Below are 16,244 nucleotides of genomic sequence, written 5' to 3'. Positions count from 1 at the left end.
CTCACCTCCCAAGAACACATCCAGATACTGAACCAATTGATATAGCACTGCTATTATCCAGTTGTCTTCCAAAAGCCCAACCTCTGAGCATACAAGTCTTTGGGGGGACAGTCCAGATCCAAATAATAAAGATACAGGCACAGATACACACACACACACACACACACACCCCACAACCAAATAAATACAAAACCCAAAAATCCACTTATGGTGTATTTTAGAAATAGTTCAAGAAAATTTTTGAGGGTCATTTGTACTACAAATGATGTTTTAGTCCCTGTGGAGTTTTGGAATCTGACCCTAGGTGATAGAAACTGTACTCTGTCCCTGTCCTCTGAGAACCCACAGCTTTGGTGTGTAAGGTTTTAGAGAATGTGGTATTTGAGCGAATGCTCAAGATTTTCTCCCTATAGTTTGCTGTTGTCTTTCCCTATTCTCACTTCCTTCCTTCATCTCCTTTCTGCCACCTCGTTTCTGGGACTCTTCCTCCTGGGCTACAGTGCTTATCTGTTCTAGGGGAAGTGAAGCCCACAGCCAGCTAGCCAATTGCTGCCAAGAGCTGCAATCTGCCAAGATTTCATTGGCTCAAACCCAGCTTCCTGTTGTGGGAACTGGTCCTATATCAGTTGGTTAAGTAGAACGTGATACTCAGAGCAGGTCAGTCTTGCCTGCCACTTTGAGCAATTTGATAAGTATTCAGGGGTCACAGACTGGCATGTGCTATTATTTTAAATCTTGCAGCTACTCAATCAGATAAGACTCCTAAGGTGGCAGTCCCCCAAACACTGGAATAATTAATGTACTTAACAAAGGAAGAAAAGTATCATATGAAAGCTTTCATTTGTTTTCTCTTTCTAGCTCCATTTCCAGAGAAAGCAACTCATCTTCTTTGACTAGAAAAAAGCCAGGAGAATTTGTGTAACTCTTTCTATTTATGTATCTACTTTCCCTGAATATATCAGCATAACCATCAGTGTTTTTCTAAAGAACAATTAACTTCACATCTTGATCTGCTACCTACTTCTCAGGGAGCTGTAGATTTTGGTAGCCATGATCGTAAGAATTATTATTTCTGCATATGTGAGGCACCTGTGGATATGTGTGCACACCTGTCAGGAAACATTACCATCTACATGTGCTGCTTCTGTGTGTGTGTGTGTGTGTGTGTGTGTGTGTGTGTGTGCCCAGCTTTGCTTCATTGCTTATTTCCTATCAGAAAAAAGAACTTGGTCTTGGACAAGGCTAATCCTATAACAATTAAAGCACTCCAGATTTATATTGGCTTAAAAAATTATTTCCTATCAGAAAAAAGAATTTGGTCTTGGACAAGGCTAATCCTATAACAATTAAAGCACTCCAGATTTATATTGGCTTAAAAATGTAAAATGTATAAAATTTTTATACCATTCTAAGGGCAAGAGGGTGCCTTTAAATGTAAAATGTATAAAATTTTTATACCATTCTAAGGGCAAGAGGGTGCCTTTAAATATGTCCAAACTTGTATTTCTTGCTCTGCACTCTTGGGGTAGCAGGGTTGCCATACAGCCACAAGTAACCTTCTTTGTTAAGAAGCATAAATACCAGGAATGCACAACCTACTGATTTATGTGAGATCTAGTCTCACACTGGAGAATTCCATTTACATCACTGTTCTCCACATGGTGACATTCATGAACATTATATGAGCACACAGATTTAGTAGGGAGCATTGGATCACATTGGGGGATAATTCCTTTTTCTGATTTTTTTGAGTTCTTTATATATTCTAGATAGTAGATTAGTCAGATTTTCTGTCATTGAGACAAAATGCCCAATACCCGCAACTTAAAGGAGGAGAAGTTTATTGGGCTTAAAATTTCAGTGGCTTAAGTCCATGGTTGACTGGCTGGCTCCAAGACAGAAATGGCACGGAATATGTCTTAGGTACTTTTCTTGTTGCTGAGACAAAATACCCGACACTCCAAGTTTAAGGAGGAAAGGTTTATTTAACAGTGCGGTTGAGGAAAGTGTGACAGCCAGGAAGCAGAGAGGAAAGGGAGGAGCCAGGGACAGCAGCCTTCCAGCTCATGAACCCAGGGATCTTACTCTTCAGACCAGGCCCCACCTCTAAATGTAAGATTTTCAGAGAGCATTTTAGATCTAAATCATAATATCTAGGGTTATAGATCTTCAATGATTATAAATGAATGTAATTTTAATTGTTTTGAGTTTCCTGCATTCTTAAGGTAACATGATTTGAGGTATGCTTGGCAATGACTAGTGTCTTCAATTCTTGCAGGTTGCTTTTTGTTTCCTACCTAGGCTTCCAGGCAAAATGCTTTCCAAGGTTAGAGGATAGAGTTTTTCCTCATCTATTCTCATTAAGGGTTAAGAGTGCAGTTCTTTAAGCTCCACTGCCTTATTCAGAAATTCAAGTCTTTGTGTTTCTTCCAGCACGCAGAGGTAGGCACTTCTGTATGGGCCTAAGGCCCATGTCTAGTCTAAAAACTTTATGGGTTGTCTTTTCACGTCAAATGAAGAATGATTATTCTTCATTTCTGGTACCTGGGGATTTTCCTTGGTTTCTTTTAAGCTTGGAAATGCATTAATTGCTTTTTAGGTATTATATTTCATATGACATTTCTTGTATTTATAATGATACAGTAATCTCTCTTTATCTGCATTCCAAGACATTCAGGAGCAGCCTGGAGCCGGATAGTACTAAACTCTATATTATGTGGATCATGTTTTTCCTATACATACATACCTATAATAAAATTTAATTTATAGATTAGGCACAGTAGAAGTCTAATAACAATAACTAATCATGAAATAGGACATTATGCAAAGCATTGTAATAAAGTCATTTAAACATTATACATTTTTTATTTCTGGAATATTCTATTTAATATTTTCAGATTGCTGTGGACTATGGGGAACTAAAGCCACAAAAAGCGAAACTGGGCATGGCAGGGTAGCTACACTAAGCATGACATATTGTCAGACACAGACCACATTCCCTAATCCCTTTCTCTCTTTTTAAGTCAAGAGAGGAAGACGCAGTGAGACCTAGGCCTTCTCACTTGAAGTTAATAGCATTATTTCATTTTTATCATATTTATGTAACCATTTATGTAAGTGATTTAAGTTTCTATATACACTACTGACACAGACTTTCCTTGCAAAATAACTTACTTAATCAAAATATCAATTTAAAAATATTACATCCATTTACAAGTGGTTATGACACTTGAGTATGATACAATGGACTATGAATAAATTGACTATGACGGCTAGGACAAAAAACCATAAAGGCGATATATTAATACTAATGTTTACAGAATTCTTGAAAGCATCTGATGCCCTTCTGAGGTCATGTCGTCATTTATAAAAAAGTTCTTTCATGCTTTAGCAATCTAAATAAGATGCATATTGTCAGCATGAGACTTGGTTGAGGATGTGGGAAATGTGCTATTCAACTACATAAAATGTTGACCATAGTGTGAGTCAGATACTCCTTTTGAAAAAAATAATAAAATCTGTATAGTCAGAGTGGGCGAGATGATGAAAGGCTAATAACTCCAGTGTCTCACAGCAAAACAGAACAAAAGTCCATTTCTTGTTCATGTATCCAGCAAGCTCTAGGCAAGACTTCTGCTCACCCATAGGCTCCCGGAGCATAGCCAGGAGAACTCTGCAGAGTCATGGAGGCAGGAAGCAGGTGGTGCCTCACGTGCTCGCCTTGAGGCTTCTGCCCAGAAGGGACATCTGCTACTTCTACTGTTTTCTCATTAGCCAAAGCAAGTTATACACCCATGCTAATTTCCAAAGGGCAGGCAAATGCAGTGCTACCATACATTCAAAAGGCCAGCAGCCAGATACAGTTGGTGATGAACACTAATACTACAACGCCAGCCAGCTAAACAGCCATGCGGCACTTCTGACATGGCCTCTAGATGGAGACATGTAGCTAGCTCAGCCATAGTAGAGTCAGACTTGTGCTTACAACTCGCTCAACCTCCGGTTAGCTCCGTTCTGTGTACAGAGGACACAAAAGGAAGTTTTTGCTACAGGTGGATACGCTGAACTTACCTGTCCTAAGAAGCTTCTATTATTGATCATAAAACTCCTGTCCTGCTTCACTGCCATCTCCTCTGTTTGATTTGATCATTTCGTTTCTAAAAATATTTATGATCCTGATGTATGAACGTGGTGGAACAATTCACACAGGACACAGCTCAGGTTTCTCCAGACTTGTTTCTAGGCTATTCTGGCTCAGATTTTCTTGTGTCTCTCGGGTTTCCTTTTCAGTCTCGGTAGCCCCCTGTAATATCCGTGGGTTTGTAAAGTCCAGCCTCCTTCCAGTCACCTTCTGATTACAGCGTTAGGCCTTCCCTTCTCTCAGCACCTGCCACCACCTGCTTTCTAACACCTTCTTTGCAGGGGTTCTGCCTAGTACCGACAAGAAATTTTGAAAGGCAAAGGCGTATTCTGACAGTGATTAATGGCAATATGTTTTTATCATAATAATATGTTATTTTAAGAATTCACCGTGTATTTTGACAATATATTAGGGGTCTCCTGAAATACATTAGTTGTTCTTATTTCTACTTTTGATGTTTTTACTTGGTATGTACTTATTTATGTAGGCAGATAAAAGTGATTTGATTACATACGCAAGTGAAATTGGTGTTCATGGTTTTACTCACAGTAACTGCAGGAACTTTTCTAATTTGGGGCCACTTAGCAATGGACTCAGTCCGCGTATTTGGCTTCTTTCGGGTAAGTTGAAAATTGAATCCTGTAATCTCTTGGTTCCTTTTTCAAAAAACAGAGTCCCACACAACTCTTTACACTCTCTGCTTTGCTTTCTTTCAGACTCCTGTCAGAGGATGTAGGGATGGATGTCCCCTTCGAGGAGGGGATGCTGAGTCCCAGTGCTGCAGACATGAGGCCTGGTGAGAGAAGCACTTGCTCCTTTCCTGTGGGAGTATTCTCATCCACACACTTCCTTTATTCATGAGAGGACTTTTTCCCATGCCTTCAGCCTGTGATTTCAGTGATAAAGTGAAGAGAAAAAAATGTTTAAGGGGAAGATGTTGAGTTCCATTTGGTTAATTTGACAGTCAGTTCAAATATTGATGCTCAGTAACATGGACCACATTTTATCTCCTGGGCTACAGCTTTATCTGCCAAAGTTTTCAGTTCCTCTGACAATTAGTTACTGTACAGTACAATACCAAATTCTAACTGATGCCTGAGCTCCCCAAATTTATGCATCATTTTAAGATTGTTTAAAATTGGAAATGTGATGTTGAGAATGTTTAGTGTTCTAATAACAAAAACCACATTGGGGTGGAAGTGTAGCTCAGTGGTAGAGCGTTTGCTTTGCATGTATGAAGCCCTGGGTTTGGTTCCTAGCACTATAAAACAAAATAAAACACCACAACCTTATATCATTAAGATGTAAACCCAAGGCATACACACACACACACACAAACACACACACACACAAATTAAGTTTTCAGTTGCAACCTATGTAACTTTCATTTTGTGCTAGAGTTACTCTCTTCAGCCATACCAACTTTAAGATCACATCTAGATCCTGAATCATGACATTTTCAGCCAAGCCTAGAATGGGGCGGCCAGAAGAGAGGTAAATGAATTTGTTTTCTGTTCTAGTATTTAAGGCACATTCTTAAAGATACCAGTTATATGACAAGTGTTTTTAGATTACTGTGGTTACTGGTAAGCACTGTGATGTCTCTCTTCAATACTCACAACTTACTTTTGAGCAGTAAAGACACTAAAGCTATGGTTATCCTATATGGTAACAGCTAAATGCACATAATTATATAAATTAATTGAAATTTAAAATAATTTTAAATTCCACTCTTCAATCATATTAGCCTCATTTTAAATTGCTCAGTAGCCATATATAAAGAATTTCCATCATCACCAAAAATTCTTTTGAACATCACTGCCCTGAGAATTCCTGTAACATAGAAACCCAGTGTTTTTCAGATGTCATGGAAACATTTTTCTCAAGTAATACATAAAAACATTACATGGTGCACAGTTTGGATGACATCCTATACAGAAAAGAAAGGTCTTAATGATAAAGGAACAGTGCCAGTTTCCTTAGTCCAGAGTTTGAATTCCAGATTTGAGGGATATCTCAGATGGCCTTCACAATGCTTTATGCTGAGGAAATTGGTCTCTTGTGCTTTTAGGTGAAGACAGGAAACTTATTTTACTATACTCTCGCACAGACAGAACACTTCAATGGCCAAATATGTAGGAGTTTCTCCACATGCACCAAGCAGTTCTCTAGAGAACACCAACCAGGTGTCCTGTTATTCAATCCTGACCCAACTGGAGATAGTGCCAGCTCCCAAGGGTGAAGGGTGCAGTCTTGCAAGACACCAGACACCACCGCAAGTCCCAGGCTGCACCTGTGCTTCTGACCACCCAGCTTTAGGGTTCACACAAACTCCTTCCTTGGGTTTTATAATTTGCTAACACAGCTCACAAAATTCATGGAAACACTACTTACATTTACTTGTTTACTTTAGAAGATATAAAGGACACAGATGAATAGATGATGGGGTACACAGAGCAAACGATGGCCATCTCTAATTTAGAAACTATAAAAGCAAAGGACTTCCTCTGAGAGTCTTAGGAATTTTAATTGAGGAAAACAAATTCAAATCGGTCTGAACGAACGCTTTAAAGAAGTTCGAGTTGTACAGTGTTTTGTTTTTGTTTTAACCAAAGGAGAAGCTGAGAAAAAAGGAAATCTCACAAGTTACATGTAAAGAAAAGGGGTGCAAAAAGTTACCCTAACACTATGCTGCTGTCCTTAAACTGTGCACAATTAACTTATAGGACTGTCTCTAATTGAAAAGTCATTTGCTATTTGTGACAATTGCTGCTATAGCATTCATTAAATGATAATAGTGGTCTTTGAAGACTCGGCCCAGTTAAAAGTTCACATTCCTGTACTCAGTTCATGAGTTCATTTTCTTGAGCAGCAGCCTGGTATAAGTGTAATTCCCAGCTTCCTGATGGCTTCCCAAATCCATTTTCAAATGCTCTTTAAATGTTTTCGTGACTTTCTTCTGGATTTCACATTTCCTCCATGTTGATCATGATTGAGAAGTATCATAATCAGTTGGGTTTTGATTTTATATAGATCTCATCCCTAAGAGCTGGGAAGGCTCATTCCCAGTAAGTCGTGTACCCTTCAAGAGTGAAAGAAGTGGTTGTAGGTAGGTTAAGACCACAATTGAGTAACAACAAAGAGACAGTTGGGGAGCAGGGCTGAGGCAGTAACTTGATACTTTTCATGGGAAGTGGCCTAATAAGATGATTGCATGCTTCTAGTCAATGGTGAGATAATTATTCTGGGAGTAGAAGTAGTTAAATAACGAGTTATACATTGTATTAAAACTCAAATAAAAATTACAAGCAACAATAAGAATACAAAGAAGTAATAATGACAACATCAGTAAGGATTTTAGCCAGCTGAAATTTAACCCAAACTATCTTTTTAATAATTTTCCTAGGATAGGTATAGGGTCATTTAAGAGATCATGGTTTTTTTATGAGATTCATGAAATGGGTGATATTTGATGATTTGTCAGGTATGTAAACACAGCATTCTGTTTCAATAATAGCACAACTGCCCCCTTGGGAAGTTGTTGGGAAGTGTTGATACCAGTGCCATTTATTTTTGTAACCTGCCTTTTCTCATTACACACATTTTGGTACTGTAGTTACCAAGGTAAAATACTTGTCAACTGGCATTTAAGGCTTGATGAGCAAAATTAGCCAATGCTCATTTGTGAGTAATCATCTTTTGGCCCTAAAGTTGAGAAAAACATAGAAAGTAAATGATTGCACCACTGAAATACTGATCGAATCCATCTGCCTTTTAACAATACAAAGGCAGCCAGGCTCATGTGAAAAGAAAACTGAATATGCCTCTGACTCAGCTGAGGGGAAGCCAGGGCCAGAGACTGGTCCCACAGAGCCATTGAGTTCCATTGGGTGCTGCCAGTCAATACTAGGTTGTTATCAATCAATCAATCCCTAGCCGAGAGGCTAGTAAGGTAAATTATAAAGAACAGGACCTGGATAGACACCACCCAAGGCAATGAGTATTATTTAGTTGACCAATTTTACTGTGAATATACTACTTCCAAGAAAAGAAGCCTCCAAATATAAATATCCATAACTATAGGTAAGTCATATATATCCATCCCATAATTGGGGGATAGTTCTTTTTATGAGACAGGAAAAGCCATCTTCGGGTTTTGTTCTACCCTTTTTAATGATGACCTTATAGCACCATCATGTGAAAATATCAAATTGTGCCTGGAATGATCAAGAGTTTGATTTATTGGTCAATAATAACAAATGCCTTAGAACTGAGGACTATGAAGAATTTAGTTTAAGAGATAATTGCATCATCAGGATGCTCATGAGATAAACAACTTGGATTTGAGATCCATAATTTTCTTAGCTTTTTCCTTTGATTTGTTTTTTAGCAGGACTCTGGGACAATTTCTCAACTAAGACAGCTAACTCATGGGCCTTCCTTTCAGTCCAGGTCAGAGAGTGTTGTTTGACCAGAGCACTTACATCTTCCTGAGATCAGCTAAGAAACTAGAATTAAATAAGCTTTGGTTTGTATCCCAGGTATTTATGAACAGCAATAATAATAGCAAGAAGTAATAATGACACCATCAATAAGGATTTTAGCCAGCTAAAATGTAACCTAAACTATCTTTTTAATAATTTTCCTAGGTTAGGTAGAGGCTGGCCAGTGAATTTGTCTTTGAATTTGTCTCCTTAGGAGAAGCAATAGTGAACTTGTTATAATATTTAATAACCTCAAATTGCAAGTAAAAGTATGCTTCCCATTCAAATTGTTTAGTTGCATAATTTTTTTCTAATTGAGCACACAAGTGAACTAATTTTTTTTCTATTCTTTTTTTAGTACCAGGGATCGAACTCGGATCTCTGTGCTTGCAAGGCAGGCAGCGGAATCACTGAGCTAAATCCCTGACCCACAAGTAAACTAATTTTGAAATATCAAAAGAGCCCCAAAAGGCTAACATAATTTAAATCATATGAATACTTTCAGCCCATCAAGGCAGGAAGGTATAAGAAGACCCATAGATTTTAGCCTTCAAAGAAGTCAGAGCTCTGGATGATGGTTGTCCACCAGTAGTGTTCTTAAGGAAGGAATTTCCCATAAATATTAACTCAGGACAAAAGTTGCCTGTCTTACAACCTGAGTGACCAGCAGGATGAAGGATTGCCCTGTTAGACTTCTAGATAAGGGACTTTGTTCCTAAGAAGCTGACAACAGCAGACACCAAAGATATTTTTGAAATATTGAGCAAAGAGTTGGGAAGTTTGGAGACTTGAGAAAATTTACTCTCACGATCTGAAGCCACCAGAGAATCAGTGGAGAACTTAAAGAGTCATGGAAGCACCTGTGCTCCTGTCCTTAGAAGCATCAGAGGTAGAGACAAGTCACTTCAGGTCCCACTTCTGCTACCATCTAATGTCAGTCAGCTCAAACCCAGGGACTGTGGGAGCAAAAGAACTTGATCTGGGGCTTGGGAATTACAGTTTCTAAAAGCACAACTTCATATAGCCCTGAAAGAGTGCTCCAAAGAAGGTGCAGGTGTTCTAAAGGGAAGGAGAAGTAGGGGAGAAAGCAAGTTACATGCAAAGGAAAATGACTGGCGCGGAAGCAGTCTAACAACACTAGGCTACACATCACTGTGTTATGCATGACTCATTTCTAGGACTATCTCAAGGTGGAAAGTGCATTTGTCATGTGTGGTGGTTGCAGCTACAACATTCGTTTAACAATGTTAGTGGCTTTTGCAGATTTGGCTCAGTTCAAACAGTCACATTCCTATGCCCAGTTCAAGATTTCATTTTCCTAGCAGCATCTTGATAGATGCACAAGTCCTGGTCCCCTAGTGGCCTCTCAACTCCAATTTGAAGTGCTCTTAAAAGGTTGCTTTTTGTCATGATTTTCTTCTTCTGATTTTCCACAAGGTATAGAGGAAGTGGCATGGAGTTTCAGTGCCCTCTCCAGATGTTCCACCCTCCAAGCACCTTAATGCATTTACCAGTGCAAAAGATCATCAACCTTGTTGTTCAAGAGTCTCCATACAGGGGATTTAGCTCAGTGGTGCCTCCGCCTGCCACTCAAGTGCAAGGTCCTGAATTCGATCTCCGGTACCAAAACAAACAAACAAAAAGTCTTCATACGGCCTCAGCTCCAGCATATCACCTCCTTCCCAGAAGTCACTGGGTGGAGATAAATTCCTATTTTCTAATCAGTAGGTCTTTTTGGTGATCAGTCCTGTCCCAAGGTGATGTAGGGGCCCCTCTCCAAGATACCTCTCTGGCATAAACTCAGTTATGATAAAAAAGAACTTTCTATAAATAGCAAAAGACACTCCTATCTCTCAGGAAATTCTGAGCATTTGAGGAGCTCTGCCTAGAACCAGAGGTAAAGAACAAATATTTTTCTGATTATATCACATTAGGCTATTTCTCTTTGTTTGGTTGGGGTGAACTTTTTAAAAATGACTTCTCAAGCACAGCCTCTATTAAATGAAAGGCACTCGAGCAGAAAAGATATATTTTACAGTGAAAGGATGCTAGCTACCTCGGAGCCTTAACATAAGATTATCACAAGTTATGGGAACTGATGTCAAGCAACACTGGTGTAATAGGTAGTGACTGCTTAGGTAGGTTCAAAGAATGTAAGCAGGGAGGGTACCCCAGGTTTTATTTAAAAACCAAGACAAGAAAGGTCACGAAAGTTCATATTTAAGGAGCTCGAAAGTATTTTGGGAGTGTCTGTCAACAAAATAGCGTTATTTACTGCCATTCTTATGAGCAAAATTAAGAAGAATTCGAAATAAGTACTTAACTGTTTTTGTCATGAAATACACTTCATAAAAATCCAATTCAATATCATAGCAGTATCAAGTTCTTAAAGATGAACAGAGTAGTTAAAAAACATCTAGTTTTCTGCATCTGTATCTGTAATAGCTCCCACTTCCTGCTTTTACATGGTCAGGGTTGATTGGGGTAGGGGAACCAGTAGTGAGGCAATCTAACGCTGAATGTTGCTATTGCTTTTCTTCTTTAGAACCTCCTAATTCACTGGATCTTAATGGCACCCATCCTCGGAGAATCAAGCTTACAGCCCCAAATATCAATCTTTCTCTGGACCAAAGTGAAGGATCTATTCTCTCCGATGACAACCTGGACAGCCCAGATGAGATTGATATTAACGTGGATGAACTTGATACTCCTGACGAGGCAGATTCCTTTGAGTATACAGGCCATGGTAAGTCACTAAGATGACAAAGCCAGAGTTCAATAAATAAAAGATTATCTAAGTGGCATTAGGAACAAATTCTTCATTTTGGTACTAGTGGCTCCTCTGTGTGGTTCCTGGAAGGTTCCGTTTGTGTCTCGGTCATAGGTGGCCAAGACTGACAGTTTATAGAGCGTTACAGAGCAGGTATGGTTCATGGAAGTCACGTTGGACCACTGCTCTGCTGTAAATCCCTAGGCTGCTATCCGTTTTGTTGTTAGGAAACTGGAGCTGTGTTTGCAGAGAAATTAATCTGGAAGATGAAATTGAAAGAGGTGGAGTCAGGGCTTCCTGATGTCTTAGTACAAACTTTCACTGTCTGGAATGTTCATTCCGCAAGACCCATACACGCCCAGATCCTCTGTTCAGACCTTGATCAGATATCACCTTCTTGGATGGCCTTCCTTGGTCTCTGTAGTCAAAAATGCTTTTCACCTCCCTGCTTTCCCTAACGCTATCCAAACTCAAGCCAACTATTCATTTTATTTTCTACGTGTCATTCATTAAAAGTGTATTATTTAACTATTTGTTTGCATGTTTATCATCTCTTTTCCACTAAATGTATGTTCTACCCGGGTGGAGGTTTTATATCTCCATAAAGTAGGAAGGAAGCAAGGATGGAGTGTGGGGGGCAGAGGAAAGACAAAACGAAGAAAATCAAAAATTGCCACATTAAAGAATGATGTTCTTAATATGATATCAGTCTCACCTTAGTTCTTTCCTGGGCTCAATGAAGTTTGATTTGTTAAGATTTACATACAAAAGCCAGGGATTTAGCTCAGTGGCACCACGCCTGCCTTGCAAGTGCAAGGTCCTACATTCTATCCCCAATACAGAAAAAAAATTTTTATATCCAAATATAAAATATTTACTTATAAAAGGCAGAATTATGTAGTTTCCATTTCATGTCTAGCCAGGGTGGCACTCGGAAGTTATATTTGCATGTCACAATGAGAGGAGTGGCTAGGCCACAACTATTGTTTTTCTCAATTATGAAAGTTTTTTTAGTTTTAAAAGGCAGTACCCTAATTAAGTGGTGCTCTGACTTTTACAGTCTTGCTAATTCTAGGTATTCCACTCATACAGGAACATAATTAAGAAATTCATTAAATTAGCTAATTAATTCAGCCCATGGTCATTGAGCCATCAGAGCTAGAAGCAGGATCAGTACAAAGTTAGACCCTATCTTCACAAACTTAAGGCTTTATTTACTCAAGTTTAAAAAAAATAGAAGGTAACTACTTGTTCTAAAGTTTGCTATGTTTAGATAGAAGTTTTATATTGCATTTTTATCATGTTCTTGAATTTCTATAGTTTCCCCTTAGTATCTGTGGCAGATTGGTTTCAGGACCCCAAACAGATACCAAAATTTAGCCATACTCACACTCAACCACACTCAGGCTGTAGTATTTGTCTGGAACCTACTCATATATTTTAACTCACCTCTAGATTCCTTATAATGACTAATAAAATACAAATGCTGTACAAATAGTTGTTGTATAGAGAATAATGATCAAGAAAAAAATCAGCATGTTCTGTACACAGGCATTTTTTCCCCCTGAATATTTTCTGTCTGCATTCGGTTGATTTTGCAGTTGTGGAACAAAAGGATATGGAGAGCTGACAACAAGTATCTGGACACTTGATCTTGTAGGGTGACACACACAAACACGAAGGGAAAGAAGGTATTGAATTCGTATTTCTTCCGGCCACCTCAGCATCTTCACCAGCTACTCCGTCTGTGCTGGCTCTACCCAGTGGTCCAGCTCTTTTCCTGCTAATATATTTGACTTAAAATCCCACAGAAGACAGCTGTGGCATGACCCTGTCGGTCCCTCCCTCTCCTTCCTTTACCTCCCTGTTGCCCTGGAGAGCTTCGTCACACCCACATCTGAATCTTCTGTTTTTATTAACAGTAAAACTGTCAAGCAGATTGGTGGTGGCTGAGCGAGCTGATAGTTAAAGCTGCCACTTGCTGATGTAGTTCTTTTTATTTAGTTGACTTGTTATGTTGAAAGAGCCGGGTTAATGGCCACAATTCTCCTTCCAGGCATTAAACTCGAAAAACAGAATTTTAACATAAGCAGTATTCTAAAATTCTCCTTAATTTTCAAACAAAAAAGTGTAGCCCTTTGCAAAATATACAGACAACTGACTGCATTAAAAGGATGGAACAGAAATACATTTTAGTTCTAAGGTGTCAAATAAGTGCTTGAAAAGGCCTGTGGTATTTACAGTATGCCAAAGAGATCAGAAATGTGTAAGTAAACAAGGACTTAGGATGTCAGATTTTCATTTTAAGCGCAAGCTTATTTTTTTTTAATGCCATTTTATACCAGTCTTTAAAACTCAATATCCAAAGGTCATGGGGAAACGATGAACTATCTCTATTTTCCAAAACAACCACAAAGTAATTTTTGCCATAATGAAGATCTCACCAAAAGCATTTCATATGGGAAGTGGAAAAATGATAAAGAAATTTTGCCTGCATATTTCTGATAAAAATGGTATAGGAAACACTCATGTGTTCTTATACTTTGTTTTCCCCCAGGCTCCAACGTGATGTTTAGTGACCTTATCTAAGCTTTCTTTTCTAAAACTAAGCCCTAATGACAGTTTTATAGGTTAATAAGTTATCCCAAAATTATTTCCAGGTAATCAAGGCACCACTTCATTTAATGTCCCTATCTGTGGTTTTCTATATTTGCATATTCTATAGGCAACCCGCTTATAAAAATTAACTCCTTGTTCTAACCCTATGTGCAAACTAACCAGTTCTTAAGTTTACTGTGTTTTACCCACAAGCAGCCTATGTCATAATACTGTTGTCTGAAAGGATGATTTTCTTTGTATTTTTGTGTACTGAGATTACACTCTTTTTTTTGGTACTGGGGATTGAACTCAGGACCTTGCACTTTTGAGGCAGGCAGCAGAACCACTGAGCTAAATTCCCAGCCCTCTGAGATTATACATTCAAATTTGTGTCCTGTCTGCTATTTGTCACCAAGATAATTTTAAAGACTTTTTTAAAGTCAGCTTTTTCTGACCCAATATCTGACATCCACAACTTAAAAAAAAAAAAAGAGGATTAACTGGGCTCATAGTTTCAAAGGAGTTAGTCCCTGGTTAGCTGACTCCAAGGCAGAAACATCATGGTGGAAGGGTATGGTGAGGCAAAGCTACTCAGTTCACAGCAGTTAGGAAGCAAAACAAAGGAATAAAGCCAGAAAAGAAGGGGCTAGGGAACACATAATGCATAGTGGTCAAGATCATGCCTCCATGACCTACCCAGTAGCACTCAGAAGTGTGCTTGACTAATCTGATAGGCCTTTATATCCTCCCTCCTCCCCTTCTTCCTCCTTTTCTTCCTTTCAGTACTCAGACTGAACCCAAGCCCATTTTATATTCTTTATTTGAGATAGGACCCCACTAAGTTGCCTGGTATGGGCTCAAACTTGCAGTCTCCTGCCTCAGCCTCCTAGAGTACTGGGATTATAGGGGCGTGCACAACTATATGTGGCTTAGTAGATATTTCTTAGTTCAATCAAGTTGACATATCATGATTAATTGTCACACAGGACATTTTTCTCATAACAAAAACATCTTCAAACATAGTATCTTTTAAGAATATTCATTATCTTTGTTAGAGCATAATATATAGAAATGTAGTCACCTTTCACAAATGTGGGACCCTACTGGAAGCCACAGCTAATCTCATCTCTAGTTAGTCTATGATGAACATCAAGAGTAGATTCCCCATTGTGATCTGAGTAGCACAAACAACACCTCATAAAAAAACCCAGCCCCAAGCCTTTTCACAAAAATGAATAATAATGTTGTATTTAAGAAGAAATAGTAAGAAAATGTGTGTGTGTGTGTGTGTATATGTATACACATGCTTTTAAGATAGAGGTGTCCTTTCCCATTATATTACAATTTTAGAAGAGAAAAAAATTAAATGTCAGCTATACAAAATTTTAAATTTTCTGTTGGACAAAAATATACAAGAATATATAGATTTAAAAGCTAAGCACAAAGCAGAAAAGAAATTGCAACACCTGACTAAGTTCTATATAAAGAACTTCAACAGATCAATAAAGACCACCATAGGCAAAACAGTTAGCGGGTATCTCCATATTAGTAAGAGAAATATAAGTAGCTCATAAACATTTAAATTCTTCCTTATTAGTTAGAGAAATTCAAATTGAAACAACAATGAGATTACTTCCATCATGGATTGTCAAAGGGCAAAAACTTTGATAGCCTGCACTTTTGTAAGAAGGGGAGAAGACAGACACTCATATATTTTGGTGTGACATGTTCAAGGAAAAAACTGTCCATAAAAATACGTTGCCTATGGATCCAGCTTTCTTTTGCTAAAAAGTTGTGTTATAGTAATACGTGCACAAATGAAGTAAGATGCCTGTGTCAAGATACTTGCTGGAGCAAATACTCTATAAGAAGCAATAACAATATAGAATAAAACTAAATTTCCATCATCATGAACTTGATTCTTTTAAGGTCTGCCTAGCTTTGTCCTTTCCATGGGGTCATGCAATGGAGCCATACAGGAAGTAGACTTTTCAAATGGCTTCTTGTATTTAGGCATTTAAGTTTCCCCCATATCTCTTCATGTCTTGCAAACTTATTTTTCTAAGCATTTAACAGTATTCCATCGTATGGATGTATTACATTTTATTTTTCCCTTAACTTGCTGAAGGACATCTTGGTTGCTTCAAAGTTTTGGCAGTTACAAATAAAGCTTCTATAAACACTTATGTATAAGTTTTTATGCAGATACACATTTTCAAGTCATTTGAGCCTTTGCCAAGGAATATGAGTG

At 38.3% G+C, this 16,244-nt stretch overlaps 1 protein-coding gene across 8 annotated transcripts in view; it reads left to right on the top strand.

Moving 5' to 3' along the window:
* Window positions 1-16,244, top strand: part of Prune2 (prune homolog 2 with BCH domain) — a 243,982-nt gene that overhangs the window by 198,736 nt on the left and 29,002 nt on the right. For all 8 annotated transcript variants that reach the window (XM_033757733.1, XM_033757728.1, XM_033757732.1 and 5 more), the window contains exons 10-11: window positions 4,858-4,937; window positions 11,171-11,371. In XM_033757733.1, coding sequence (XP_033613624.1) covers window positions 4,858-4,937; window positions 11,171-11,371 — 281 coding nt within the window. The remainder of the gene's footprint in view (window positions 1-4,857; window positions 4,938-11,170; window positions 11,372-16,244) is intronic.

Source organism: Fukomys damarensis, unplaced genomic scaffold (assembly GCF_012274545.1).
Source record: "Fukomys damarensis isolate Sample0158 unplaced genomic scaffold, DMR_v1.0_HiC HiC_scaffold_31, whole genome shotgun sequence".
Lineage (NCBI taxonomy): Eukaryota > Metazoa > Chordata > Mammalia > Rodentia > Bathyergidae > Fukomys > Fukomys damarensis.
The sequence above is the reverse complement of the archived record's forward strand: the minus strand, read 5'-3'. Positions and strand labels throughout refer to the sequence as shown.